The sequence below is a fragment of the Engraulis encrasicolus genome, chromosome 12 (genome assembly GCF_034702125.1).
Source record: "Engraulis encrasicolus isolate BLACKSEA-1 chromosome 12, IST_EnEncr_1.0, whole genome shotgun sequence".
Lineage (NCBI taxonomy): Eukaryota > Metazoa > Chordata > Actinopteri > Clupeiformes > Engraulidae > Engraulis > Engraulis encrasicolus.
The window spans coordinates 47,697,192-47,724,691 of NC_085868.1; the positions used below are offsets into that span (position 1 = coordinate 47,697,192).

Consider the following 27,500-nt stretch of genomic DNA (forward strand, 5'->3'; position numbering starts at 1 on the left):
TCGGCAACTCCTTGCCAACACCCACCTCCAAAACATATGCTCAGTATAAAAAATAAAATCTCCCAACCCATTTCACATGGTTTATTGGTCAATTTAAGTATAGTGCTTCCTGAAGCCAGATAATCTTTCATTAAGAAGGAAGAAATGCTAAAAATGTCTGTTTTCAAATAGCAGCAAATTATCCACCAATCCTGTAAACTGCTCCCAGAAGGCCTGTGTCTTTGCGAACCCAGTAGCAAGGCTTAAGAGAACATACTAATTAAGAATTACTTTGGAAGCCAAACATCGTAACAACCGACACAATCTGCCCAATTACAATGCTAATGATTCTCCAATCAATTAAGCAAAAGCACAAAGCAAAAGCACTAGACGCAAATGCTAAAAAATATAGGGCTGTCAGGTCATGGTACTTAACGCACACCCATAACTCATTTCCACACTTGAAAAGGTCTTGGCGCTGCATCTCTAGAAAGACACACCACTGTCCATTACTTGAAAATGACATCTTCAATGCTCGCCCCCAGCAGAAAAGCAAAAAGACGAACACCAGGATTATTTTCATATCAACATTGCAGTACCTTCTACCAAACAAATTTACGATGCGATGACATCTTAAAGGTAGCCTCGCGCGCCATCCTACGTACTTCCGCCAAGACACTTGGCTCTGCACTACGCCTGGTACCCGTCTTCTGTGGAGCGATGTTGACCGGTAGGATTTGCGCCGTTCAGACAAATGGTCCTACATTGTAATTTTATCCTACGGTAGGATGTTCTGTCAGACATGTCTGTTAAAGGATCCTACATCGCCATAGATAGACGTCAGACATGTTTGCTCAACAACTTATATGTTAAATCCTGATTTTTCCGTAAATGTCCTTCCTGCTTCCTGCAATCACATCAGATCAAACAAAGTCCAGACCATGAATGTGAAATCTAAATGGTAGTATTATGGGATGGTCAGGACCAGGCTATCTTAAAGGAGCACTGTGTAGGATGGTGGTCAGAGTAGGTATTGCAACTATGCTGCTCATTGAAACAGTGCTGCATATTGCCAAATTCAATCTATTCATGAATATGTATGAAGTAACACAGTAAACTAATATTCATTAGTATGATCAAAGTACAGCTAGTTTTGCAGCTAAAATGTCTATTTCTGAACATTCAAAATGGAGAAGATCCCCCTTGGCATGTATGAAAAGTGCAGTTTTCCCTGTCATAGTGAATACTTAGAATTTGATGGAGGTGGTTAAGTTGTATGTGTGGTAAAGGGAACATTTTTGAATGGGCAGCATACATTCTGGAAATAAACTACTAAAAATATTACACAGAGCACCTTTAAGATGTGAAATCATGACTACAAATATCTGGCGAAAGAGTACAACTGGAAGGCCTACAGAAAGGAGGAGTGACACATGCTACCTTGCTTATAGCTTGCAGAGCTTTATACAATTTCAGTAACTTGGGATGACCTCATTTCCAATCATAATAACTTGTTCTCAATGGTCTATCAACATCGGCACAGAGTACATCTCACTGCCCAATGTTTTGCCCGTAGCACAGTGGTTCTCAACCTTTTTGGAACAAATGGTCCAGTAACCTCATCACAAGCCTCCCAGCGCCCCCTGGACCTCATCGTAAAGCCTGCCAACACCCTCCTTAGTATTAAAAAATAAATGATTGCCCCCAATTGCAACTGAGTGCCCCCTATCTTTCTCACAACGCCACCCAAGAGGTCCCTAACCTCCCCTGGGGGGGCTGTAGAGCACCGTTAAGTGACATTACCATAGCAACACATAATGCAATGTGGTGAGTCTATGGGGATCACTTGGTCTACGTATGAGAAACACTGCAGCTGATAGAGCTTACCCGATGAGCAGGGACTGCGGCGTGGGGCTGGGCCCGTTGAGGGAGTACACCCCCAGGCTGCTGATGCCGCTGGTGCCCATGCTGGTGTTGTTCTGGGCCACACCGCGCTCCGGGTAGCTGAGGGGCAGCGACTGGGGCCGCGCGCAGTAGAACGGCGTGGAGTGGGCATCCCGGGGCAGGGGCTGGGCAAACAGAGCGCCATAGCTCCCCACCTGCAGTACAGTACAGCACAGCAGACATATAGTGTTTATTATTTTACTCAATTACATGGAGGGCTGTGGTTCTTAATGTGGTGTAGCTTCTATTCAGAGGGGCAAATTGCAGTAGGTGTGATGCAATATGCTATACAGTTTGCTACAGTGTAGTTATGGTGTAATTATGCAGATGTACATGGGTTTTTGAACAATTGGGGGTACTGTGCATGAAGAATAAAAGGTATTATAAACAATTAAGCAATATATAGAGCTATATCCACGTATCAATAAACTAAAATATACAATATAATTTGCTGCAAAAACACCTTCAGATGCCATCAACAAGTATAAAGGTGTGCTATAAAAACTATACACAGATTAACAAACACCACACAGACTAACAAATGCATCACTGCACACACAAGACAAGATTACGTTGGGTTTTCTTCAGAATGAATGATTATAGCAGGGGTAAAATTATATTTTCTTCCCTTACCCGACTGGATGGTTTACGTGGGTCTTCACAAAGACTCAACAGCAGGTACAAGACTGACCATTTTTGTTTGAGCACTCCCTGTATATGACAAAAGACATTGATCGAGAAATATATATATAAAATACCCGTATCTGAATGTCAAATCAATGTACATGTTAAAAGGCGGCCCAAGATCTACACAACACATTTCTATTATTTATCTCCTAATGAATAAAGTTATAACAACTTCAACATCGTCAACAACAATAACAAACTACAACTAAAGGGTTGTACTTGTGACAAAAATGTAAAATCTTCCTTTCCTTCTATGGGTCTTTCAAGGATGCCTGTAAGGAGCATGGCTCACCTGGGTTTGCAGCTTGCGATGGAGTTCAGAGAAACGCACTGCATCTGCCTCTCTCCGCTGCTTCATCACTGGAGGAATAAAAAGAAGAAGCACAAAACCACCAAATTAACGCTATCTTATACACAAATGCCTTGCAGCATACTGGACTTGGGGTACCGGAAAACAAGATGACAAAAAAGTCTACAGTTATTCTTTCTCTACTAGAGGTAGAATGCTTATTTCACTTTGGACTATACACAGTTACTGCAACATTAAGTAAAGCGACAGGGATCGGAGGTAACTGGTAATTAGCGAACAATGTGTTTTTTTGAAAATGGTGCTTTATTCTCTGTGGGCTTATCTGCTGCCACTACAGTAAAGCTCAGAAAAACAGGTGGACATGAGAAATTAGAGTAACTTGATATTTCTTGATGTAATGTAAAACAGAATAGCATAACTTACACTCCTTTTTGATCTTTTCAGACACCAGGAACTCATCTCGCTCGATGGTGGGGGCATAGTTACTCCCAATAACCCTCACTGCGTACTGGAACTGGTGAGCGACCTCAGCTGAAAGCATAACAAACGGTCAAACTGATGGGATAACAAATCATAGGGATGGGAAATAGATAGCCACCATGCGTGTGTGTTCCTTTAGACTGACAACAGAAGAACACAAGAAATTGCGATGAGATCTGCCATTTATTTCCATTTGTTGAAATCTTTACTTTGTCGGGGGGGTGGCGTACAGAGGGAAAACAAGACAATGATGTCTAGTAAAAGAGAGAGAGACTTTGCACTTAATAGTAACATTTCCTGTGTCGCGCATTAATAACAAACGCATGCAGCCAGCTGTTAGATGTTGTGGACAGACTTTGGTCAAGCTATACCAAGACAGCGTTTGTTCTTCCAGCTGTAGTATACTGAGACCTGTATTTACATGGGCTGCAACTGTCACGCAGACCACCTGATGACAAACGACTAGCATCGTTGAACATGACCATGATATTGCATGCAGTTGGCAAGCGAGCCTGAAACAGACGCACCCTTGTGTTTAATGCACGAAATATCTACATGCAAACATTAACAATCTTTTTAAACAAACAGGGCCCTATCCCCATCATGACTGATATACCATTTGAGAGTAAAGCAGCAGCCACTTAGCTAGAGACTGCACCTGACAAACATCATTTCACCATCTGGAGGACGAGGTTCCACCAGTTGTGTTGGTGGTAAAACTATGGCATCAGAAATGCAATTCTGCTATTTGAATCAAGAAGGCTTAACAGAGCACATCTTGGACAGACTTAATGACATGACGATGACTAGCCGATCGGCTAAACGGTACCAAAGGGTTAGCTAGAAAGCTACAGAGTATACTGACATTTGCACAAAGTTAGCTAACAGGCGGGCTAACTGGCAGATTCTGGCTGGCTAACATGCCGTTTCTGGTTACCTTCGCTTTTCCCAGTGATTCTGCAGCAAAGACTTTGCAGCAGAACGTTTGGGGATTTCTGATCAAGTGCTGCCATGATGTATGTGACTGACGAAGACGAGAAATGTTCTTCTATCCACTGTCGTTATTCCTCCATTGGCTTCGCACTCCTGGCAACAGCGCCATTTTAACAGAACCCGCCGAAACCTGGCCGAATGCTACAAAGTAGCAGCAGAGACGAGAGGGACGCACCGAAAACACCTCCCTGTACGAAACAGCAAGAATGTAAACAGTTCCTACAAATTGTGTTCCTACCATTGGCAGATGCATATCTGGATTCTGGACATTATATTATAAATATTATATATATAATATTTATATTTATAATATTATATATATATAATATTTATATTGTATTTCCTATCTGCTGATACATTTTCATTGTTGCATATATTACTCATTTTTGTTGCTTTACTTCAAAGATGCAATATCACAAGCCCTTGGCGTAAGGTGTCACTTTGTGCTTTTATTTTTTCATGACTCGTGAAAGCACACTGGTCAAATGCAATAAACTGCCCTGCAAGGTTTATTCTCACAGAATAATTTTAACAAAGAATTAACAAGCAAAACTAACAAAAGTGGCAGTAAATGACACCAAATGAACGCTTTACTGGCCCATCAAATGTGAATCCTTCAGAACTTAGGCTCCTTTGAATTATTGAACTATTTACGTATTACATTATTGAGGTCGTGTAATAAATTAGTAATTCGGGAGTGCATGTTCTTGTTGTGGTGGCATGGAATGAACTGACAGGGGCGTATGTCAACATTTTAAAATTGTAGTCGACCTAGAAGAGCGCACGCGCACGAGGTGGCCGTGACGTAGGGCAACAGAAAAGATCATCAGCGGCCACTACTGGGAGTCGCGACGACTTGAAGGCACGGGAAAGGTGAGGGGGAGACGGAGGACGCAAAAAAGAGCAAGAGCAGGGGCTAGTTGACAAGAAGTGATTGAGCACAGACGTTACGGTATATCTGTGGAACGAGGAGCAATGCATTGTCCGGTCAGATAGTGAGAAGATGCCCGTGTGCTACCGAAGTCCAGACAGTAATCCCGCTCGGTCTTCGAGTCGTTAGGCTAAGTTACCTTGATTATAGCTGTTGCTTACAGACAGACACAGATAATTCTAGTCTACAAAGAGCCGTCTTGGACTGTCACTTTTGAAGCAAAGGGAGACCACCCGACAGTCATGGAACGGAGAGAGAAAATTAAAATTAGCTAGCGCTTCAGACGTTCAGATCAGCTCATAGGAGAAGGCACCGCACGAGCGTCTGGCACCTGTCACAAGAATGGATTTTAGCACGCTTCGGAACCTCATCAGTAGATACGTAAGTACTATCTTGTCGTTACCATTTTGTAATAATGCATGAGTTCGTGATGTGCTTGACCAACTTGTTGGGTGGTTAGAAAGGAAACAACAATGCTGGCCATTAGTGCTAATTTCCCCCAAGGTCTTTCCTTTTCTCTGTGCCAAATTGAGGCGTTCAGTGCTTATTACTAAATCCTATAATGACAATCCGAATTGCAGGAACACTTGGCAGTGCAGGCCAGCCGCTTGAGTAGTCTAGTGCAAAGGCTGCTATGGGTTTGTTGTCAACTGAATACGGAAAGCGCCAGTCGCACAGACCCCCAGGGCCATTTAAACAATGACCGGCATGTACAGTCTGTAGTACCGTATCAGCCCGAAGCACCCCCCTCCTCCTGTCAGACGGATAGAGCAGCTGAACCACGAGTTCTGGCTCTAATGTTTATAAGCCTCTAAACTTCTTGCACGGAATTATTCTTGTCCACTTTTGTGGTTCTTACAGATTGTGTTCTGGTTGGATATTGAACCAATGCAGAATGATATCTGTAAAAATTCCAGGTCCTCCTGGCACACTTCAACAAGGGCGTCAAGAGCTGTAACTTCATGAACCAGCTGCTGCTACTCCACTTGCACTGCAAGTCCTGACAGGTCAAGCAATTAGGATGGAGCTAAGTTATTCAGATCTGTAGTCAGGACTTGACATTTACCAGTAAAGGAATATTTAACAAAAAGTATGACTGGTTGGTTATCATTTGATAATAGAAGCTTTATAACAGGAATACACACAGATAACTAAATTAATGTCACTGTCCATAAATTGAAACTGGTGACAACCATTATTACATAATCCGAGTTGGAGTTGTATATTTATATAGGTTCATCCATACAATCAATATGAGGCACAGCTTATACTATCGATACCCATTGACTTCATAGTCAATAGCCGCCAGAGAGTTGTTTGTGCGACATCATTTCTGTGCAATTGGTGATGAAATGTTGAAGACAATGGTCCTCCAAGTCTCCTGACAGTTGTTGTAGAACTTGTTTTTTTTGCAACAGCAATGCAAAGTAAAACTAGACCATGGAACATGTGGAGGTGATGTGGTAAATAAGTCACAGTGTTAATGATGAAATGAACTTTTCAACCATGCAAACTACATTTTTTAACCATAGGTCAGGGTCTGTGGACCGTGGTGAACACCGCTGCCTTTGTCTCCTGGGCAGTTGGCAAATTTGTTGACCAATCATATTCTGTTAGTCTTCAGAGCTGTGCTCAACATCTGTCACTTTATTGACTTGACAAAAAATGCAACAATGGTTGCCGTTGTTGCAGACTCTCACCTCAACACAGGCGATGACATTTTATGATGACCATGGCAGGGTATTCAAATTTAATTTGTACATTCCAGTTTCCTGTAGTGAAAAACTATCAGTGATATTGTTATGCAGTGAATATAATTGTGCAAAAAGCGACATAACTAATAGCATTGAGAAAAGGTCTATGGGTTGTCGGACCAGAGTGTGAATGGGGAACTTTAAAATATCTTGTGTTGTTGATTTGTATTGAATACTATACTCATATTTCAGTTGCTCCGTGGTTATTTAAACTACAGACCATGTCTTCGTCATAGTTTCAAAGAGTAAATTCAATATCCGTTGCAGAGTTTCCCGCAGAACTATTGTTAAGGTGGGGGACTGCAGGCATATGGGATATTGCTTGTTTCATATGAGATATTACATGAAAGCCCCTCGAAATGAATATATGATACAACTCTTTGTACAGCAAGTTTATGAAATTACATTCATAATACAATTTCATAGTCAAGGTGAGAGGTGTTTGTTGTGAAGTTGGCTGGCTTACCAAAAACAATGCGAAGGGGGTAGTCTGGAATGATGCATTCAGAGAATGGGGAGATCGTTAGACCAGTTCATACTGATGAGTGACGTGTCCAGTAACCTCTCTGGACATTTCCTAGAAACCCTCCTCCTCCTCTGCCCCTGAGCACTTGTGCTGATGTAATCTTCTGACTGCAGACCTGCAGCAGTGTGGGTAATTATGTACCAAAGTTGGATGGCGAAGAGGCTCATCACATGATAGATGTGGTTTAAGGGTATAAGAAGGGATACTATAGAAGTGTGTGTGTGTGTGTGTGTGAGAGAGAGAGAGAGAGAGAGAGAGAGAGAGAGAGAGAGAGAGAGAGAGAGAGAGAGAGAGTGAGTGTGTGAAGTTTCTAGTATGAAACACTGGTTGGTGTTGGTTCTGAGTATGAGTAGTGGTTCTGAGTGTTGATGGGTAGCCTTGGGGGTAGGGATGAAGTGAACTGGTGATCTCTCTCTCTCTCTCTCTCTCTCTCTCTCTCTCTCTCTCTCTCTCTCTCCCCCTCTCTCTCCCTCTCTCTCCCACACACACACACTCACAGCACAGCACAGCACAGCACAGCACAGCAGACAGACATTCCCTGGATCCACATCGTGATCCGTTTCACCACCAAAATTTAATCACTTGCTCCTTTTGTCATTTCCAACAACTCCACAAAATTTCATCCAAATCCGTTGATTACTTTTGAGTTATCCTGCTGACAAACACAGACAGATAGACAGACAGACAGACAGACAGACAGACAGACAGAAAAAAACAATATGACCGAAACCATACCTCCTGTCCTTGGCAGAGGAAAACATCAGGGAAGGGTAAACTACACAATGTCAATAATGTCAAAATGAGAGGTATATACACCTCAGATTAGTGGATAACATAAAATCAATATTTGTTATGGGCTGAACATACAGTGTAAGGCTCTTTGAATGAAGGTAAAGATTGATCAAGCTTTTGGCTAGGTGATGTTTTACCTCAGGATAAAATTCTGTGTGCGTTACACAACATCAAAGACGGTGGAGCTACCAGAAGCCGTTTCCTTTATTTCAATGCTCGTTGGAATGCACCAGTCGGGATTTAGTGGTCTAATGTGCCGTTATATAACTAAGCCTATTCTTTTTTCGCTCAGAAAAAAAATGAAATTGTCATTTCACAACTACAGCTTGAGCATAATGGATGATCTTCAGTCTTGTCAGTTTTCTCCAGCAGCGATCTCACTGTCGTGATTCAAAGAGACAAGAGAGGAGATGAGGAGGTTACCGCTTTCGCCACCCTTCTGACATTGAATGTCTTTCCTTCTTTCTTTCTTTCTTTCTTTCTTTCTTTCTTTCTTTCTTTCTTTCTTTCTTAATTTGCCTCTGCCGTTTGCCTTGTTCATTACCAGTCTGCCAGTGCGCTGAGCAGTATCTGAAAGTGCTCTGCTAATCAGCATTTGTATCCAGTACAGCTCTATACTTGCTGTGATTTGAAGCCCTTTTTAGATTGTAGTGTCTTGGGAAATCAGGCTCACACATTAAAACACACACACACACACACACACACACACACACACACACACACACACACACACACACACACACACACACACACACACACACACACACACACTCACACACACTTCACCATTAATGGCATAACCATCCGTCATGCCACCCCCACCCCCCCCATTCCACCGCAGTTGTCTCCCCCCCCCCCTCTCTCCCTTCTTTTTTCTATTGTGCAGGGTACATTGAGATTTGCTCAGTTGACCACATAACTGCTGACTACTCTGGCCGGCCCTTGGACAGTACTGTACTGGACAGTCGGTCCCACAGACCAAGTTGCTTTGTGTGGTAACAAGCAAAATAATAATAAAATAATTGACCCTTGCAATTGTTATGTACCCCCATTATATGTGAGGCTACGGGATCAATTTGTGGTGCTCGGTTTTTATTCTATGGTGCTCTGCTGCAGAATGGTGTGTGTGTGCGTGGGAAACACTGACAGTACTGGACAGTGCAGGATGTGGCATTTCTAGGCTAGGATTCCATTCTGCACCAAGCTAGCTTCCCCCTCGGGATCACAGTGCTGGATATCTCTCACTCACCCACCCACTCTACTCCACTCCTCCTGGCTTTATCCACCGTCCACTCGCTATCGCTAATCTCATTTTCTCTTCTCTTGATGACCCTATTCTACGGCATAAGTAAACAGTACACACACCCAACATGGTTGTTATGCATGTGTTATTTACAGTCATTTGAGCTGATTGGAATTGTTCAATGTGGAAAATAATCCCATCATTCTGTTTTTAAGTTATTTTATTATTTTTATGTGGTAAATAAATGCCATGAATTTTTGAGCTAAATCCCGTTAGCTGAAGCATCTGTCCATTGTTTCTCTTGCTTAATAATTAATTGGATACCCGTTTTTTCTTTTTTTTTCTGCTGCAGTACTGCACATAATGAAAGCCTATAGGAGGGGGGGGGAACTTAATAATTAATCATGGGTGAAAACTGCTTTTACCTTTTAAACACAACAAGCATTCACGTTGTCTGCTCCTCCAAAAAAGATTTGCAGCGCTGGCCGGCAGCTGTGCCTGCCTTTATACACTACTAGACAGTGCCATTATGGGTTATCCATTACTGCAGGGATTAACATCTTAACAGTGTACAACATAACACTTTGACATTTGTATTTTACAACCAGAGTGTTGGTCAGGGAAGGGCCATAGGCCATATAGCTCTGGAAATCTGTTAGTGCTATTATTGACTGTGTGGGTAGTACAGACTGAGGACATGGACAAGAAATCCCCTAGTTAAATTTAACTTGGTACTTGTCTGACTGGGAGAGGTACGTGGTTTTGGCTGTGAAAGATGCATCTGTAAAATTACTCGTTAGTCTTTTCAGCATCATATCATGTTCAATTTAAATAAAATGCAAAAAAGACTGAACGAAAAAAATCCTTGGTCCAGGCACTTCAGTTGGTTAATGTAGTAAAAAAACAAACTTTATTTAAAGCGCGAATGCATTAAAAAACACCAACGTGTTTCAGCGCTGTGGCCTTCATCAGGGGACCCTGATGCCACAGCGCCGAAACACGTTGGTGTTTTTTAAGGACTTTTTTCCCTTCAGTCTTTTTTGAACATTGAACCCCTTCCAAGAGCCCCAGTTGGTTTTGAGGGACACTAGTAGCGCTCTACCAACTCTTCTGTTAAATAAAATGCATTGGAAGAGTTTTGAAGGATGTAATTGCGTCATCCAATTATACGCACAAGTCTAATTTTCATGTTCCTTTGGGACAGCTGGCGCTGGTTTGCTGTCACACTTTTAAATGTGCTTTGCTGCCCTTCATGGCCTATGACTGCATTGCCCACTGTATCTCTTTGTGGTTTCAATCTGAGACCATTTCTTTTCCAATCAAGGTTGCCTCTCGAAAGTGTTGGCGTTTGCATTGCAATTTTCTGTAGGTAACCTACTCAGTTGCCAACTGTTAAGCAACAACGGTTTCGAGAAAGGAGGTCCTGTAGGGTGTTTGTGTGTGTACGTGTGTGTGTGTGTGTGTGTGTGTGTGTGTGTGTGTGTGTGTGTGTGTGTGTGTGTGTGTGTGTGTGTGTGTGTGTGTGTGTGTGTGTGTGTGTGTGTGTGTGTGTGTGTGTGTGTGTCACTGTGTGGAACAACTGTGATAAGTTGGATGGCAAATAAGACTCATGATGAATGTAGTTTAATGGTGCAGGAAGGACTACAATCGAAGTGTGCGTGTGTGCGTGTGTGTGAGTGCGTTAAGTCCAGAAGAGCTACTGCACTTTGCTTGTGTGTATGCTGTCTGTGCACGTAAGCTCGGAAACTGGTTTTGTAATGTTCCTAATGTTCTTCTTCTATAGGGGTTATGGCCTCGTCTGAAAGGAAGTAGTGCTCTATCAGTAGTGCTGAGGGGGCCAGAACTCTTAATGGCCGATAGAAAATGATATCTGACGTTAGCACCCCCTCAATACACACACACACACACACACACACACACACACACACACACACACACACACACACACACACACACACACACACACTGGCTGAGCTCCACGCAAGATCCATTCCAGTTAACTAGGTTTTAAACGAGGTCCATTGGCACACAAAATAAAACTTCTGAGGCACTCATGGCTTCCTCTTTGCGATCCTGGTGCTCAGCGGCCCGGACTGGGCTGGAGTCGGAATGGAAAGGCTACGGAGAGAAACCTCTTGTTGTTTTTTACAGAGATATGGTGGTAGGCTACACTTTAGTGCGGTTGGCTTAGGAGTCTTCGTCATACGGGACACCCCCGTGTTGCCCTGGCTCTACATCAACTCCAGCCAACCGGCCAAATGCTGATGAAAACTCAGTCCAACTGGTTAAGTACTATCCACTTTGACTGATAGTGAGTGATGCTACAATGCTACACGGATAAGCTTACATTGACTTTCACTAGCTTAGCGACATATTCCGTCTTTTAACTTGTCTTAAGCAAGACAACGCTTAACATGAAAAATAAGACGCTATACCACCTTTATAAACCCCAAGCCAACGATTTTAACTGTATTAAGCCCCAAAACTAGTGGCATGCCCCTTTAAGTACTATCCACTTTGACTGATAGTGAGTGATGTTTGGCTAGTAACAGTGAACATCTATACTAGCCAAATTGGCTAGTGATGAAAAACAGTTCATCTCTAGCCCTGCATGTAGCCTAAAAACACTTCCTATGCACACTTAATGAATTCATTGACATTAGCCTATTCAAGAAACCTGACGTCAACGTCGTAGGCCTTGACTAAAGAGAGCTTCACCTCAAACTGTGATGGGTCACGATAGTAGAGTGTAGGCTAATTTGTAAGGATTTACTAGAAGTGCAGTGACTTTTTGGAACGCGGGCAGGTGGCTGGGCTTCAAATCCTCGAAACCCAAGGTCATTTCCCAGGCCATTTCCCTCCAATGCCTCTCTCAGCTACTCCTTATCTATCTGATCTTAAATGCCTTAGCCTATCTACATAAAACTCTATAGAAAAACCCACATAATTAAAGATGGAGTGATGGGCGCTGCATTAGTGCACTTGTGCTTCGCCCTGTCCAGTCCGGTCTGCGGTAGTGGTAGTGGTGGTGGTGGTGGCTGTGGTGGTGTTGTTTCGCCTCATTGGGTGCATGTCACAGCATTTGCAGATCATGATGGAGAGCTGGCCAGTGGCGCTTGGCTGCCGATTCTGACACTGGTGTGTTGTGGCCACTGGCAAGGCATGCGAGAGAGCCAACACACTGGCCACTGGAGCTCATTGAGATGCCCTATCTCGTGCTGACACACACTTAAACACACACACACATCCACATGGGCACACAGACACACACACGCACACGCACACGCACACACACGCGCGCACACACACACACACACACACACACACACACACACACACACACACACACACACGCATACACACACTCCTTCACATACAGATACATGGCCTTTTGGACACACACACACGCGCGCGCGCGCGCACACACAGTGATGTAATGCTCATAGTTAAAAGGGGGTTTGTTTGTGTATTCGGCAGAGGGAGAGTGAAGTGAAGCATGATGGGTAGGGAACCTCACGTGCTCACTAATTACTCCTAATAATTGTGTTGTGGTTGTGTGCCCTCCACCACCACCACCACCACCACCACCATTCCTCACGCACCCCCTTCCGCTTTCACATCGCTCTCTCATAGCATCTCTCACACTATCTCTGGAGAAATGTGGTCAATCATGTTTTTTTTTTGATATTTTTAGAGGTTTTCTTGCCTTTTTTGGATAGGACAGTGAGAGGAAAATGGAGTAGAATCGGGAAATCACCTCGGGATTGAACCCGTGGCCTTATCGTAACAATATGGTGCCTTGGACATTGGAGTGGTCAGTGGTTTTTAATGTACAGTATGGTCTTAAAATAGTCGGCCCTCTGTATTAATGGCGATAAACATCAGTGATGGTTTGTTATTGGCCCTTAACGTTAGAGAGCCTAATGAAAACGAATGTGTGTATCCTTTTGTCACAGTGAGTGGTTTTCAATTTTGTTTTACGCAAACAAAGCACCTACTAAGAGGTTGCGTCCTGTTTTTTTCTATTCCTCTGTTAATGGATACTGAACATCGCTCATGATCAAGAGGGTGAATAAGAGTCCTTTGCCTGCTACTCTCACAGACGCACACACGGACGCACAGACACACACACACACACACACACACACACACACACACACACACACACACACACACACACACACACACACACACACACACACACACACACACACACACACACACACACACACACACACACACAAAAGCGAGTTCAATTCAGTACTACCCAGGCATTTTCAGCTGCTTTAGGTTACTTGTTGTGACAGGAGTCCTTCAAGGGTGCAGAGGTGTGGTATTGTGTGTGTGTGTGTGTGTGTGTGTGTGTGTGTGTGTGTGTGTGTGTGTGTGTGTGTGTGTGTGTGTGTGTGTGTGTGTGTGTGCCCGTGCCCGTGCCCGTGGCCGTGGCCGTGCCCGCCCCCGCCCGTGTGCGCATGTGTGTGAGCATGCAGCTATTGCGTAGGCCTGCCATCCCCTTGGTGGGTCGAGTGGGTAGGGGTGGGCATGCCAGCTTTGCCCCAGCACGACTCAGGACCTGGGCATCAGGTTTCCTGTCCCTCTGCAGCACTAACCTACACCGCACACACCTGAGCAACCAACTGGAGCAGGAAATGACAAGCTCTGAACAAATGAAAACGGTTTGATGTGTTTGAACATGTTCTGCCCGGATTGGCCTTTCCTGTCACCCTTCAAACAAATAGGCAAAGCCACAGAGAGGTGCCGGCACGCACACACACACGCACATCGCACACACCACACTCTTTTTCTGTCAAACACACACACACACACACACACACACACACACACACACACACACACACACACACACACACACACACACACACACACACACACACACACACACACACACACACACACACACAGGTTTGTACCCAATTACTTCAAATGCCTCAGACACCTCAGATCTCAGTTTTCTTTGTCCTCCTCACTCACTCACTCATTCCCGCCCCATTTTGTTATCTCTGTCTCTGACACTCGTCTAGCCTGTCTCTCTCTCTCTCTGTCTGTCTATCTCTCTCTCTCTCTCTGACTCGTCTAGCCACTCTCATTTCACCTCCCCCTTTTTCCCCTCTGAATGACAGAAATGCCATCTCCTCTGCCAACAGTGATGAAACATCATCCGTGTCCATGGAACTATTGTTACTTTTTCTGCTCCCAAACCCTTCAGCCACCATGTCTTTGTGTATAATTCACACGCTACACACTACACACTAGGTTTAGGTTTTACAATGCTCGGTCCTGTCTGGAATTGCCCTCAGGAGCGACTGGGCTGTTTCTCTGTTTCTGTCTCTCTCTCTCTCTCTCTTTCACGCTCTCTCTCTCTCTCTCTCTCTCTCAGTCTTTTTTATGGAGGTACCCAGGATCAGTTGAGAATCATGTGACGACAAGAAGAGCTGGTGGGGCTTAGGCTAAGGCCCAGTCAGACAACCAGACAGCCCAGCCCAGCCCAGGCCAGCTCAGACCAGCCCAGACCAGCACAGCAAAGTAAAGCACAGCACAAACTAAAGCGCACAGCTCAAAAGTGCAGACGGACTTTCAGCCTACTTAACTTGGCTTCTCATAAGGGGCGAAAGCGCTAAGGAGAAGAAAGGAGGAAGCTAGAATGGCAGAAGTATCGTACAGCAAAAGCTGTCTGTAGCCAAGCAGAAAAAAAGAAAAGGAATTTGAATGTGAAACTTGAAGTTGCATTGAGCTTGCTGTGTATTTATTGTAGCGAGGAGCAGGATCCCAGGATGGTGGTTAGGACATAGGCTTGCAGATGAGGATGCTACGAAAGGTATGTGACTGGGATTTAGTGGCCCTATTGCATATAACCCTGTTATTACATGTGAAATACTATAAAACATGGTAGTGATTTAGACTGAAGTCAATTTAAGTGTTCTTCTGTATGTCTGAACTTTTTGTGTGTACACAGTGGAAGAGCTGCTAGAATGAAAGAAAGAATGGATGAATGAATGAACTATGATTCAAACAAGCCTAAACTGTCTAATTGAAACATTCACATTCCAGAGACTTGTTTAGTTATTACAAAAACAACACGAACAGCTTGGTTATAAATAGTGAGATGTTTTTGTGGAGACTGTCATGCCACGCAGTTCAGACTGGAGGACAAGAAGGTCTGGACTCGGGATGGTTGAGGAGAGGAGGACATCTGTGTCTGTCACATTAGCCACGTGTTGTGGCATTGGAGCATGGTTGTTGAAATCTGTTGCGCTAACTAGGCAACCGGGCTTGTCAGAGCAGTTGTCAGTCACAAGAGAGATAGGTTTGAACTATAAACATAGAACAAGGGACATGTGAAATATCATACGCTATTGCGGGAAAAAAAAAAAAAACACTTTAAAGGGTTTCAAAACTCTGTTCTTATGTTAACGATTGCTGGGCTGTTTCGGCATGTTGGTAAATGGATCTGGCCTGGGAGGCTGTTGAGAACTTGTTAGAATGCTTGGACGCGCACTAACATGAAGCAGACTGAGGGAGAGCGCCATACTGAACAGCATGCCCATGACTTTGCAAAGGCTATATTTTTGGATCAGGTATTTTTGGATCTGTTTTTAATCATAACAGGTGTTGAAAAGCGGAACAGATACCAATACTGGAGGCGTATTTTTTTCTTCTGCTTTTGGCACTCTGGGCTTAAATTATTAGATTTTTTTCCCTCCCGCTTTGGCACTGCTGGCATTATTCTATAATGTCTAATCCTGTACTGACGGAGTTGACTTGGCAGTGCACTGTATAGTACAGCTTATGCATTTGATATCTGTGTGCTGACTGAGTTCACTTGGCAATCTATAGTAGTCTATAGTAGAGGTGCACCGAAAATTCGGCCGCAGAAAATATTCGGCCGAAAACGCAAAAAGAGACACTTTTGGTTTTCGTCCGAAAGCCAATTGAGCGGCCGAATCGGAGGCCGAATAGAAAATGAATTGAAAAAGGGCATTAATTAAACTAATTTCCTTTCTACTCTAACATTGACAGACTTCTAATATACATTTATTTTCTTTCAAAAACATGTCTAAACATTTATTGTAAGCCATAGATGTAAGCAATATTTAAAAATAGTGAAAAGCCTAACTTTTGATAACTTTTAACTGAATTGTAATATTCGGTTTTGGTTTTGGTATTCGGCCAAGTGATTACTTATCATTCGGTTTCGGTTTCGGCCACAAATTTTCATTTCGGTGCACCTCTAATATAGCGTACGCATTAGAATATGTGTGGTTTAGATCACTTCAAAAATATCCACTTTATTATTTTTTTAATTTAATCCGTGAAAGAAAAAAACTACAGAGATGCCCGTATTGCCGTCAGGGCCATTCACACATCTCTGTGGAAGAGGGAACAAAATCTCTCCTCCTCTTCATCTTCCTCCTTCTCTTCCACCTGCCTCCTTCTCTTCTTCAGCTATTGTAGTAGCAGTCTGCGCATAGGCTGTGTGGGCCAACCTCCAATGTTCTGAGAACAATAATCTCAGAAAAGAACCAGAGGGAAGGGATAAAAAAAGAGAGAAGTTATTCAGAGGACACGCTAGCAGAACATGCTGAATCAGGACTTTTCCACTACAAAATCGTATGAGCGTATACACCTCATGACCACAAAATCAATATGCATTGATATATCTTTGCATGCAAACACAGCACGATTAGAGCACCAAGCCTCTCTGTGTCAGATGGCTTGATCCCCAATCTGATGCTCTAGGGCAGGGTTTCCCAAACTGGGTTGCGTGGCCTGCCTTAAGGGGGCATAGAGCAATGCCGGATATGGTAGTTTTTATCAAGGGGGTGCACAGGGAAAAAAGTTTGGGAACTCCTGCTCTAGGGGTGAGATCAGGGCAGGGCTATATGGCCAAACAGATGTGATGGTGATGTAGTTTTGCTAATTGACTGATAAGTATCTGTATCATGATTAGGGCTTGACCATATAACTAAGAAATGTATTTGATTGAACTGGGCTTTAATCGAAATTTAATTAAAATGGTCCATTTTGGTTACAATTGCCAGTGCGATTTATCTTGTGATTAATTGTCCCATGCTAGGGTAGATGGTAGAGGTTAGTGGAGTAGATGGATAATATACATACCGTACAGTATGTATGAATAAAAAAGCAAAAAAAGTTACTTTGATTCATGTCTGGATCAACTGCCCAGTAGTAGAGGCCTTTGAGAGGGGAATGGATGGACTAAGTACACATACAGTAACGTAAAGAAAATGTTTAAACAATTAATACCAATATGTAGTATTAGTAATTGTGTTGGTTTGATTAGCCTTTTGAATGGCTTGCTCAGCTGTAGGTGAGGTGCTGCAGAGAGGAGCGGACACACACGATGGTGATAGGCTAGTTCTACAAACTGCAGCACGGAGACAAGCTCAAGCCTCAAGGCTCTATCAGGCAGGGAAGGCAGGCTAATGTGTCCTATTTTTTCCTTGTTTGTTTTATGGGCTCTCTCTTCACTTAATTCTCTTCTCTTCTTTTTTTCACGTGTGTTTTTTATGTTAAAGTTTTTTTTATAGGTACTTAGAATATTTTTAGACTTTTAGTCTTGCTCAGCACTTTTTTTAATGCTTCACTCACTGTGTGCGTGTGTGTTGGCAATAAATCTTCCACAACTGCATTTATGAGATGAGAAAATCCAAGCTAGAAATCAATTTGAGCGTCTTAGTGTCAATTTTATGTGCATTAGAAACATGCATACAGTATGTAGAAACACATCCATTTAGACAGCTGTGCAATGGCCTGACGGGTGGGTGGTTGACGTTTAAGGGCGTAACGCAAAAAAAAAAAAAAAAGTTTTTCAAATTCCTAAAAAAAATGATGGATAAAAATTGGAAAAAAATAAAGCACTTAGTGGTCTGTGGAATTTCACCTTATTTTTTTGCCATTTTTGGGAAAATGTGTCTTGCATCAACACATTGCATAGGCATGTCACACCGCAGGAAAATGGAGTCACACCACAGGGAATTCACTGCATTATGGCCATTTTAATCCTTTTGTATACATGACTGACATCTGAGGTCATGCTAACTTGATAATGATATTGTGTTTAATCTTAATATGTGTTTTCATTTATAAAAAACTTTTTTTCCTTCTGTAAGAGCAGTCACACCACAGGATACCATAAAATGAACCTAAGCATTGCGTGACAGAAAGATTGCAATATGAAGACATATTAAGAGGTTAAGAGTCACCTTAAATTTCTACAGCACTCTCCAATAACTGAGGTACTGACTGGTTAGGAGCCAGTCTTTAAGACCCTTGTAGTTGGCCTTGCAGCTGCCCATTCACAAACATTGACATACATGTCACCCCACAGGACGCAATTTGTGTTACGAAATTGAACTTGTAGTTAATATTACTGTCTTGAGTTTTTTTCACATTCACATATCTTAATATAAAGTTAATATTTATGCAATCATGCCAAATGCTTCATACATTATTCAAAATGTTGTTGGTTAATTTAAATATATATGTTATATTCCAGGTTTCATTAATGTTACAGTCACACCGCAGGATATTTGACATATAAACCTGTACATAAATCTTAACAAAAATGTGTCTTCTCATCTTAGACTAATATGAAACATAATATACCACATCTTCTTTCATTGACATATGTTTTTTAAAGGAAAAATAACAGTTTTGTAGGTTTTTAACCAATGTTACAAAAAAACAAGGCGTCACGTCTCCCACCCGGGTATGGAGTTGTTGTTGAGATTAAAGGGTCACACCACACTCTTCGAATCCCATGCCAGTGAAGAGAATGTGGGTGGGGTTAGTAGATAGCTAAATGCTCTCCTCCTTCCATGTCCAAGACTGTGCCCTTGAGCTTCTAACCCCACAGTGCTACACAGCAGAGGCGGAGCGGGGGGGGGGGGGGGGGGTATAGGGGCCAGGAACCCCCGGCCTCACCACTTGGTTGGGCCCTGCCAGTGGCTTTCAATTGCCAAACATCTTGTAGGGGCCCCATTCTACGATATTTCGTGGGCCTAACGCCTCTGACACATCTCCCGCGCCCCCTGTCCCAATACCAGTGCTCCGCCCCTGCTACACAGGGCTGTCACTACCCAAAATACAAACTGTAAGTCACTCTAGTCAGGATAAGAGCTTCAGCTGAAGGTAATAATGAAACATCATCCTCCCCTCCTCTCCTTTTTCTGATCGTCAGTACCCAGTCAGTACCCAGGTACCCAGGTACCCCAGTACCTCTCTCTCTCTCTCTCTCTCTCTCTCTCTCTCTCTCTCTCTCTCTCTCTCTCTCTCTCTCTCTCTCTCTCTCTCTCTCTCTCTCTCTCTCTCTCTCTCACACACATCCATCCATTCTGCCCCTCCCTCCTTTCCTGTGTTTCCTCTTCCCTCCTGTCTCTTGCTTCTCCTTCCCTCGTTTACATGTACTGTCCTCCCCATTCGTCTCCCATGTTCTATCTCTCCTGAGGTCGTCCCAGAACATGTGTTGTAGAGGTCATAAACAGCTATCTCGCTAAGGGGGTCTGTGTGTCTCACTGTCTTGTTCACCTCTCCCTCTCTCTCTCTCTCTCTCTCTCTCTCTCTCTCTCTCTCTCTCTCTCTCTCTCTCTCACACTCTCTCTCTCTCCTCTCTCTCTCTCTCTCTCTCTCTCTCTACTCTCTCTCTCTCTCTTCTCTCTCTCTCTCTCTCTCTCTCTCTCTCTCTCTCTCTCTCTCTCTCTCTCTCTCTCTCTCTCTCTCTCTCTCTCTCTCTCCCCTTCTACCCTTGCTCGGCTGGCCCTGTAGCATTAATTAGCTGCATTGCTCCACTTTAAAGTGGACATGAAACATTACATTTATAGCGTTTTATATAAGTTAAGTATAGTTTTAATTTATTTAGAGATGAAAATTATGGCAATATAATCGTAGATCATTCAAAAAAAAGACATTTCGGATACATTAGTTATGCAGGCCATTATTAATATTCGCCGCCATCTTGTTTATGACATCATCGGGTGTGTTGCAAAATTCTTCCGGTATCTCTGTGTTGGTTGGTTCGGTTACTCTGGGATACTGTGCTCTGCTGCTGCTCACCCGTAGCCTGCTAAAAACTTAGCTAAACTATGGAGGATGAAGTGGAGAGATTTAGCGAATCCCACGGCTTTCACCCAATGGTTTATGCTTTCGAGCCAATAGTGAAGGAACTGCGTAGCATTGCCACTACTGGGCATATGGAAGCAGGACTAGGGCTATGCGAATCGGTTTCGGGAGGTGTGAGCAGGGTGGGCAACATTGACTGGTGCGTGTGTAATCATTGCCAGCCCATGTGCACGTCGTGGGAGTCAAGGTGTTGCCTTGAGACTGATTTGGACCATTTGATCGAGGGTGAGGCGTGTATCACCATGTCTCAGATGTTCAGCATCTTCTGCCTTGAAAACGACGTATTGGAAGTGGCGATGCTGTCACTACGAGAGGTACGAGGGGAGCCACTGAAGCTGCCCATCAACAGCAGGTAAATAGCTACGCTTGCTTCATTTAACATAGGCCTACACACGGAAAAGTATCTGTTATTACATCATATGGCGCGTGTTTAGATTGCATTGGTTATAAATGCTTTCATTATAAGTATTGACTACGGACGGCTAACAGTCCGTGTGTGTGCCATGTGTCCTGTGTTGCAATTTTAGACGTTGCATTTGTGCTAGTCTCTAGTTAGCACACTGCTAACTGAGACTGACGTTAAATAGTAACTCGGCGTTGTCGTTGCTTGTATCCAACTGCTTGAACTGTCCGTGAAAGTGATTTTGTACTGAGCGAGGGATAGTATTTAGCCTGAGCGAAAGTCGACCATTTGTAGCAAACTTGACCGGTGTAACAGACTATCTGGGTCCCCCGTAGGACACTCCAGATGATATAAACACAGCGAATGGTCAAAACGAAAGTCTATCAATTTTGGTCTGAATGAATACGCCCCAGATTAAAAGTGACATTGTTGTTGTTACCGCCCAAGATAGTCTTTTACACCGGTATCAAATTCCATCTGTCAACTATTTCCCCTTGCAGTTCGCAAAAACAGCAACAAAACGACTTCTAGCTTGCAACTCAGCCATAAATAGCCCTGCGTTTCACTGCGCATTTCCCCATTGGATAAGTTATAGCCTAAATATATCCAGAGAACACATCCCCGAATTGCGCATGGTGAAAAGTAGGCCTAGTACACAATATTGCCTTGGAGGGTTATTATTATGTCCATGGTGATTGTGGCCGCTTGTTCTCAAACAGCTGTTAAACACAGTTCTACATTTTGGGTGATCATTCCTTGCACCACCTGCCCTAGGCTATGACCAAGAACTTATTGGGTTGGGTTAATGTCAGTGTACCAGTCAAACTGTAAATGGCATGATTAAATGTAGACCATTATGTAGAATGGAGTGAAGAAAAGGGACTAAGCCTTATTGTTGTTATTGCTATTATTATTATTATTATTATTATTATTATTATTATTATTATTATTATAGATCTAACATGTGAACCCTGCATTAAACTTTTAACACCACATCAAACCTAAGATGTCTGATTCAACTTTTTCTCTCCAGTCTGTACAGGTTAATGGCATACAGGCAGTTCACTCTCTGGGCAAGAGGACACCTGGGGAGGAGAAACAGGATGCCAATACCAGCCTGCGTTGTAACCACCATACGGCACCTATACCCATCGCCACAATATCATGGATTTGAATACTCTTTTTAAATCAAATAATAACTATATTATATGTACAACACTTCAATTTGAACCACATTCTTTTGCACTTAACATTTGGAATGTGACAGAATTATTATATTAGCCCACATTACATTAATGAAACCATGTAAGTATCATTTGTTTTGTATTGTGATTGTTTATCGATCCTGTGTGTGATTTTGTTTTTATTTAGGAGCTCCTGGTGCAAATCGGCTGAGATGCCTTCGTATTGAAAAGGCCTTCTCAGGCTTTACAACACCTTTGTGCTGTTCCAGTGTGACCACTGGGTCGGGGTCTGACTGTTGCAGTGCTGCTTGGATGGAAACAGATCTGCACCTCTTGACTACACCTGACACAATGTCCTTCCTAAAACTATAGTCCTTGTTCACTTTCCTGGGAGTGGTGATGTAGTGTTGTGCTCCCTTTGAGAACTTGTGTTTGAATTGTTTTCTCCAGTCTCTTCAGGAGGACCTTGTCCAGAACCACCTTCTGGAGGACTTCAAAGCAGCTGAGTCAGGCTGTAACCAGGGATGCATTCTTTCTTCCTCAGCTGTGTAAGGTGCATGTTCACAGTTTGTCATCGTTTCTCCACAGGTCCACTCGTGAACATTTGTGATGTGGAGCAAGTCTGTAGCCAACACGGACACTGACACACCATGCTCCTTCAGCTGTGATAGGCACCTCTCCATGCCCTCTACCTCCAACCAATAGCTTTTTTTTTTTTTTTTTTTACTTCCGTCACCTCCACAGTCTCCTGTGCCAGCACCAGGCCTGAGTTGGTGTCAAGGAGGGAGTAAGTTCCGAATGTGGTATTGTGTCCAGGGCTGTCATATCTACAATCACCACACAGCAGGAGTGGTTCATCCCCTGCAGCAGCCAGCAGAGACTCATTATGGGTGGTCCATACATTTTTTACCTCACTGTCACTCTCCTCACTGTCACTCTCCTCACTGCTTTCTAGGTGGTCTTCTCTCATTTCAAAATCCTCGTCTGACTCCTCCTCTTCCATTGCACTACCCTCATCTAAGTTATCCCACTCTGTGTCACTTGAGCAGGCGGCAGGCTTTGGTGCTGGCAAGGGTGTTAAGTCCCGCACTGGCTTGCTGTAAGGATGGTCATGGTTAATCCAACTGTCAATGTTGCCTGTCATTGTGCCTTTACTGTACTGATGCACTTCATCAGTCTGTGTGCCTACACTCACGGTTTTAGGTAGGCCTAATTGATGTTCTTGCAGAATGTCACACTCAGTAGTACTTTCACCGTCTACCTCAAAATTAATGGATGTATGCCTGACCTACAGAAATAAAGAATATGTTTGCAGTTCAAAGGCATTTGTTTGCTTGTGTTGATTTTATACTAAGGTGATATACTGTGTAATGTGTAGATCTATTTTAGGAGTGTGTGTTTTATTCAGTAGTAAAATAATCTAAATGTTTCATTCTTCCTTTGTGAAGTTGTAGTTATACTTATCTTTATATGTTAGATTTGATACTTGAATGGGAAATAAGCTATCCTCTAATGATGATGAATATAGAAGGTAAATGACTGGTTAAAAATTGTTGGGTTTGCCATTTGGTGTAATGCAACAAGACATTAAGTCTACTAAATATAGGCTACATATTATGGATTTGTTGGGTTGGGTACTATCAGAGAGGGTTTATATAGGTAGAAAGGCTATGGTACTATAGGCCTACCACTGAAAGCCAAACAACTATTAGCCTAAATAACTGCACCCAAGCCTGTGGCCTAAAATTTTAAAGAAAGGTTGGAAGTTTAATGTATCCTGACACGCCCACTAGCGGGCATGGTGTAATAGATGGAGGTAGCGATCGCCCGACATTTAATCTTAACCCACCCCAAGTAAATAAAAACCTGTTAACAACTGTGGTGGGCGATAGCTGGAAAGATGCAAGTGTACAAATCTAACATGGAATTGCACAATGTTTTTATTACCCTTGGTGATTAATTTAGCATTTAGTCTGTCTTTCATACTATCGTAGGCTGCCTGAAGTTGTTCTACTAGATGAGTGCGCCGTTGTCGTCTTTTCAGGCGCAGCGCAATTTTGGTAGGGCCAAAGTTACGTTACCATACTTTGCCATACGTTGTAAAAATTGATCACAGAGGGGGTTGCGTCCAATTTAAGCCTGTTTGTGGACCTAGTCACTAGACGCCCTGATGGATCAAATATCTTTTCCTCTTGTAGCCTAATCTTCATCCAAAAAAGGGTCACTGCACTGCAGACCGGCATAGTTAGTTGTTGACAGGAGGGTTTTTCCACTTTAGCGCGGCCAACAAACGGTGGAGGACCGTTTTGCGCTTCAAGGGCAGGTGATGGGAATGAACTGCCTTGCTCTTACTCGCCTTTAAACGGTAAAATGTTTGTTTGCAGCCAGGTGCAATGCAATAATGCCCTCCCTTTGTCCTCTGCTTATTACCGTTCTCCATAATAGTCAAATCTCTAAATGTCGTTGTGTCCGTCTCCGATGCTTGCTACTGTAGAATTTCCAAGGCAACACACCCAGTGATGTAACGTTCTGCCGTGGAACATCATGGCGCTACACAGTTGCTTAAATGTATCTTTCTCAAACTTATTATATTTTTAACCAGTGTCACTGACACTATTAAGGCAACTCGAATGGATAGACTAAGACTCAATATTTCTAATGAGGACAACTTTGTCTAGTGTTTCATGTCCACTTTAAGACCAGTAATCCCTTCAAGGAAGGGTCAGCTGACCAGTCTTCAAACCCCCACCCCTCCACCCCACCCCACCCCAACCCCCCCCCCCCCCCCCCCCCCCCCCGTCCCCCCCTGTCCTGTTCGCCATCTGTTAGCTAGGAGACTAGTCAGGTGACTGACTCTACCAGGCATGGCCGCCGATAGCTTTTGCTGGGCCCGGGACAAAGTCATCTGAAAGCCCCCCCTTCCACCCAATACATTCTGCACAATCTGTAGCAAGCACTCAATTCTGGGCCCTCTCTTTCCCGGGGCCCTGAACATCTAACCCGTTTGCTCTCCCTCCCTGTTGGCTTTGCCCTCCCACACTGCCAGGCAGTGAAGCAGAGAGAGTTCATACTTTTTTCCCACCCAACAAGAATTGACATGCCAGGGCGAGTTGTCAGCTGTTCTGATGGGAATAAGACTTTGGCCAGTGTGGGCTGTACTGGGTGTGTGTGTGTGTGTGTGTGTGTGTGTGTGTGTGTGTGTGTGTGTGTGTGTGTGTGTGTGTGCGCGCGTGTGTGTGTGCGACTGTGTGTGTGTGAGTGAGTGTGTGAACAGAAGTTCACAGCCAGCCTGTTGAAGGGCATGAGGAGGACTGGAAAACATGGAGTGTGTGCGTGTGCGTGTGCGTGTGCGTGTGTTTGTTTGTGTTAGATACAAGAGTGTTCAGAACATCCTTACAACCAAAGGAGGAAGGAAACTGGAAGAGGCACACTGACCTATTCTCAGACACAGAGGGATACACACACACACGCACACGCACTACACACATAGGCACCATACACACACACACACTTACACGCACACACAAACACACACATACACGCACGCTTGGACACCCATGCACGCGCACATTCACACAGATTTACTCTCACTAATAAGTTCATTTCAGTCCAGGGGTCTTTTAGGTAGCTTTGTTCTGATCCACTGTCACTAAGATAAACATACGAGCACACCCGCATACATACACGCACGCACATACACACACACATTTGAAAATATTTCAGAAAGGTTATAAAATAATTAATTTTTCTTTGCTTATTATTGATTAAGGCTTGAATGCAACAAAAAATTGCAGTTACTAAAAAGCCAAGATTATTGACTCCTAAATCCTACCAGAACAATGATGTCGCATTCATTCATTCATTCATTCATTCATTCATTCATTCATTCATTCATTCATTCATTCATTCATTCATTCATTCATTCATTCATTCATTTGTTGTTTGTTTGTTTGTTTGTTTGACTGAAGAAGGGCACCCCATTTAAACAACAGCAGTAGCCCACTAGCCTACAAACTCACATCTGTCAGCAGCGGTGCGAGTTATGGCTGGAATGTGAGGGGAATTGGAAGTAGTAGTGTGGCCGCGACGCTGTGACAGTGTGCGGCTGGCTGTAGGGATACACCAATACCACTTTTTTGAAAACCGATACAAGTACGAGTACATTAATGTGTGTACTTGCCGATACCGAGTACCGATACTGATACCTTTTACCACCAAAATACAATGAAAATAAATGCATGGCCTTGTTTTTTTCCACCTGTGATATTTTTATTGTCCAATTCCATGTAGATTTAAATGTTAGTAAATGTATGAGGTGGCACTTTTTTCCATGCTGCTTTCAAGTCCACAGAACGTGACAAGATTTTGCATTGTTTTGAGTAATAGTAGTACTCGTAGCTGGTATCGGCAAGTGCTTGACGAGTACGAGTACGAGTATAATGAGCAGTATCGGTATCGGTGCATCCCTAGCTGGCTGGCTGTGCGCAGTACAGTGCGGAGCAGACTTGCCCGGCAGTGAAGTCTGTCCTCCTCTCCTCTCGTCTCGACAGCCCTTAATAATTCATGCCTGAGCATCACGTAGCCCATGAAGCCACATTATCATGGGTGTGAGTCAGACTGAAGGCTGAATAGGGTAGAGGAGTGTGTTTGCGCGCTCATAGCTCATTTAAAGGGGTCTGTGCTTGTTATAGCGTTATCATAGGTAGGCTGAATCATTGGCTGAATAGGGCGGTGTATTTGTTCGCTCAGTGTTGGTTTCAGGGGGCCTGTGCTTGTCGTAACTCATAGCATTATTATAGTTAGGCTATGCATTGACTGAATAGGATACGATAGTGTATTTATTTGCTCAGTGTTCGTTTGACGGGGGCTGTGGTTGTTATAACATTATCATAGGTGGGCTATGCATTGGCTTAATAGGAGAGTGTGTTTGTTTGTTCATCGCTCGTTTAAGAGGGCCTGCTGTACTGCGGTGCAGGTCATAACTGCCATAGGTAGAACATGCATCGGATGAATTGGTCGACCGCTTACGGGGCCTGTTGTATTGATGGCCAGGCTATTGTTGGGGATTATTACAATGCATTGCATCACATTACATGTTGAATGCAGCGAGTCTG

At 43.4% G+C, this 27,500-nt stretch overlaps 2 protein-coding genes and 1 long non-coding RNA gene across 10 annotated transcripts in view; 2 read left to right on the plus strand and 1 right to left on the minus strand.

The window, feature by feature from the left end:
- tubgcp3 (tubulin gamma complex component 3) overlaps positions 1 to 4,524 on the minus strand; it is a 40,095-nt gene extending 35,571 nt beyond the window's left edge. Inside the window, exons 1-6 of the mRNA XM_063211929.1 lie at positions 4,338 to 4,524; positions 3,344 to 3,451; positions 2,903 to 2,970; positions 2,557 to 2,634; positions 1,867 to 2,078; positions 1,742 to 1,755 (exon numbers count right to left, since the gene is read on the minus strand). Coding sequence (XP_063067999.1) covers positions 1,742 to 1,755; positions 1,867 to 2,078; positions 2,557 to 2,634; positions 2,903 to 2,970; positions 3,344 to 3,451; positions 4,338 to 4,413 — 556 coding nt within the window. The 5' untranslated portion in view covers positions 4,414 to 4,524. The remainder of the gene's footprint in view (positions 1 to 1,741; positions 1,756 to 1,866; positions 2,079 to 2,556; positions 2,635 to 2,902; positions 2,971 to 3,343; positions 3,452 to 4,337) is intronic.
- Positions 4,525 to 5,238: 714 nt separating this feature from the next.
- atp11a (ATPase phospholipid transporting 11A) overlaps positions 5,239 to 27,500 on the plus strand; it is a 146,065-nt gene continuing 123,803 nt past the window's right edge. For 7 of the 8 annotated variants that reach the window (XM_063212331.1, XM_063212333.1, XM_063212334.1 and 4 more), the window contains exon 1: positions 5,239 to 5,705. In XM_063212331.1, coding sequence (XP_063068401.1) covers positions 5,667 to 5,705 — 39 coding nt within the window. In that variant the 5' untranslated portion in view covers positions 5,239 to 5,666. Of the gene's footprint in view, positions 5,706 to 14,628; positions 15,476 to 27,500 lie in introns of those variants that run through there. The other variant, XM_063212332.1, reaches the window with a different exon arrangement.
- On the plus strand, positions 20,476 to 23,707 carry LOC134460324 (uncharacterized). Its single transcript, XR_010037060.1, has 2 exons — positions 20,476 to 21,151; positions 22,236 to 23,707. It is a non-coding gene; the product is annotated as an uncharacterized LOC134460324 (long non-coding RNA).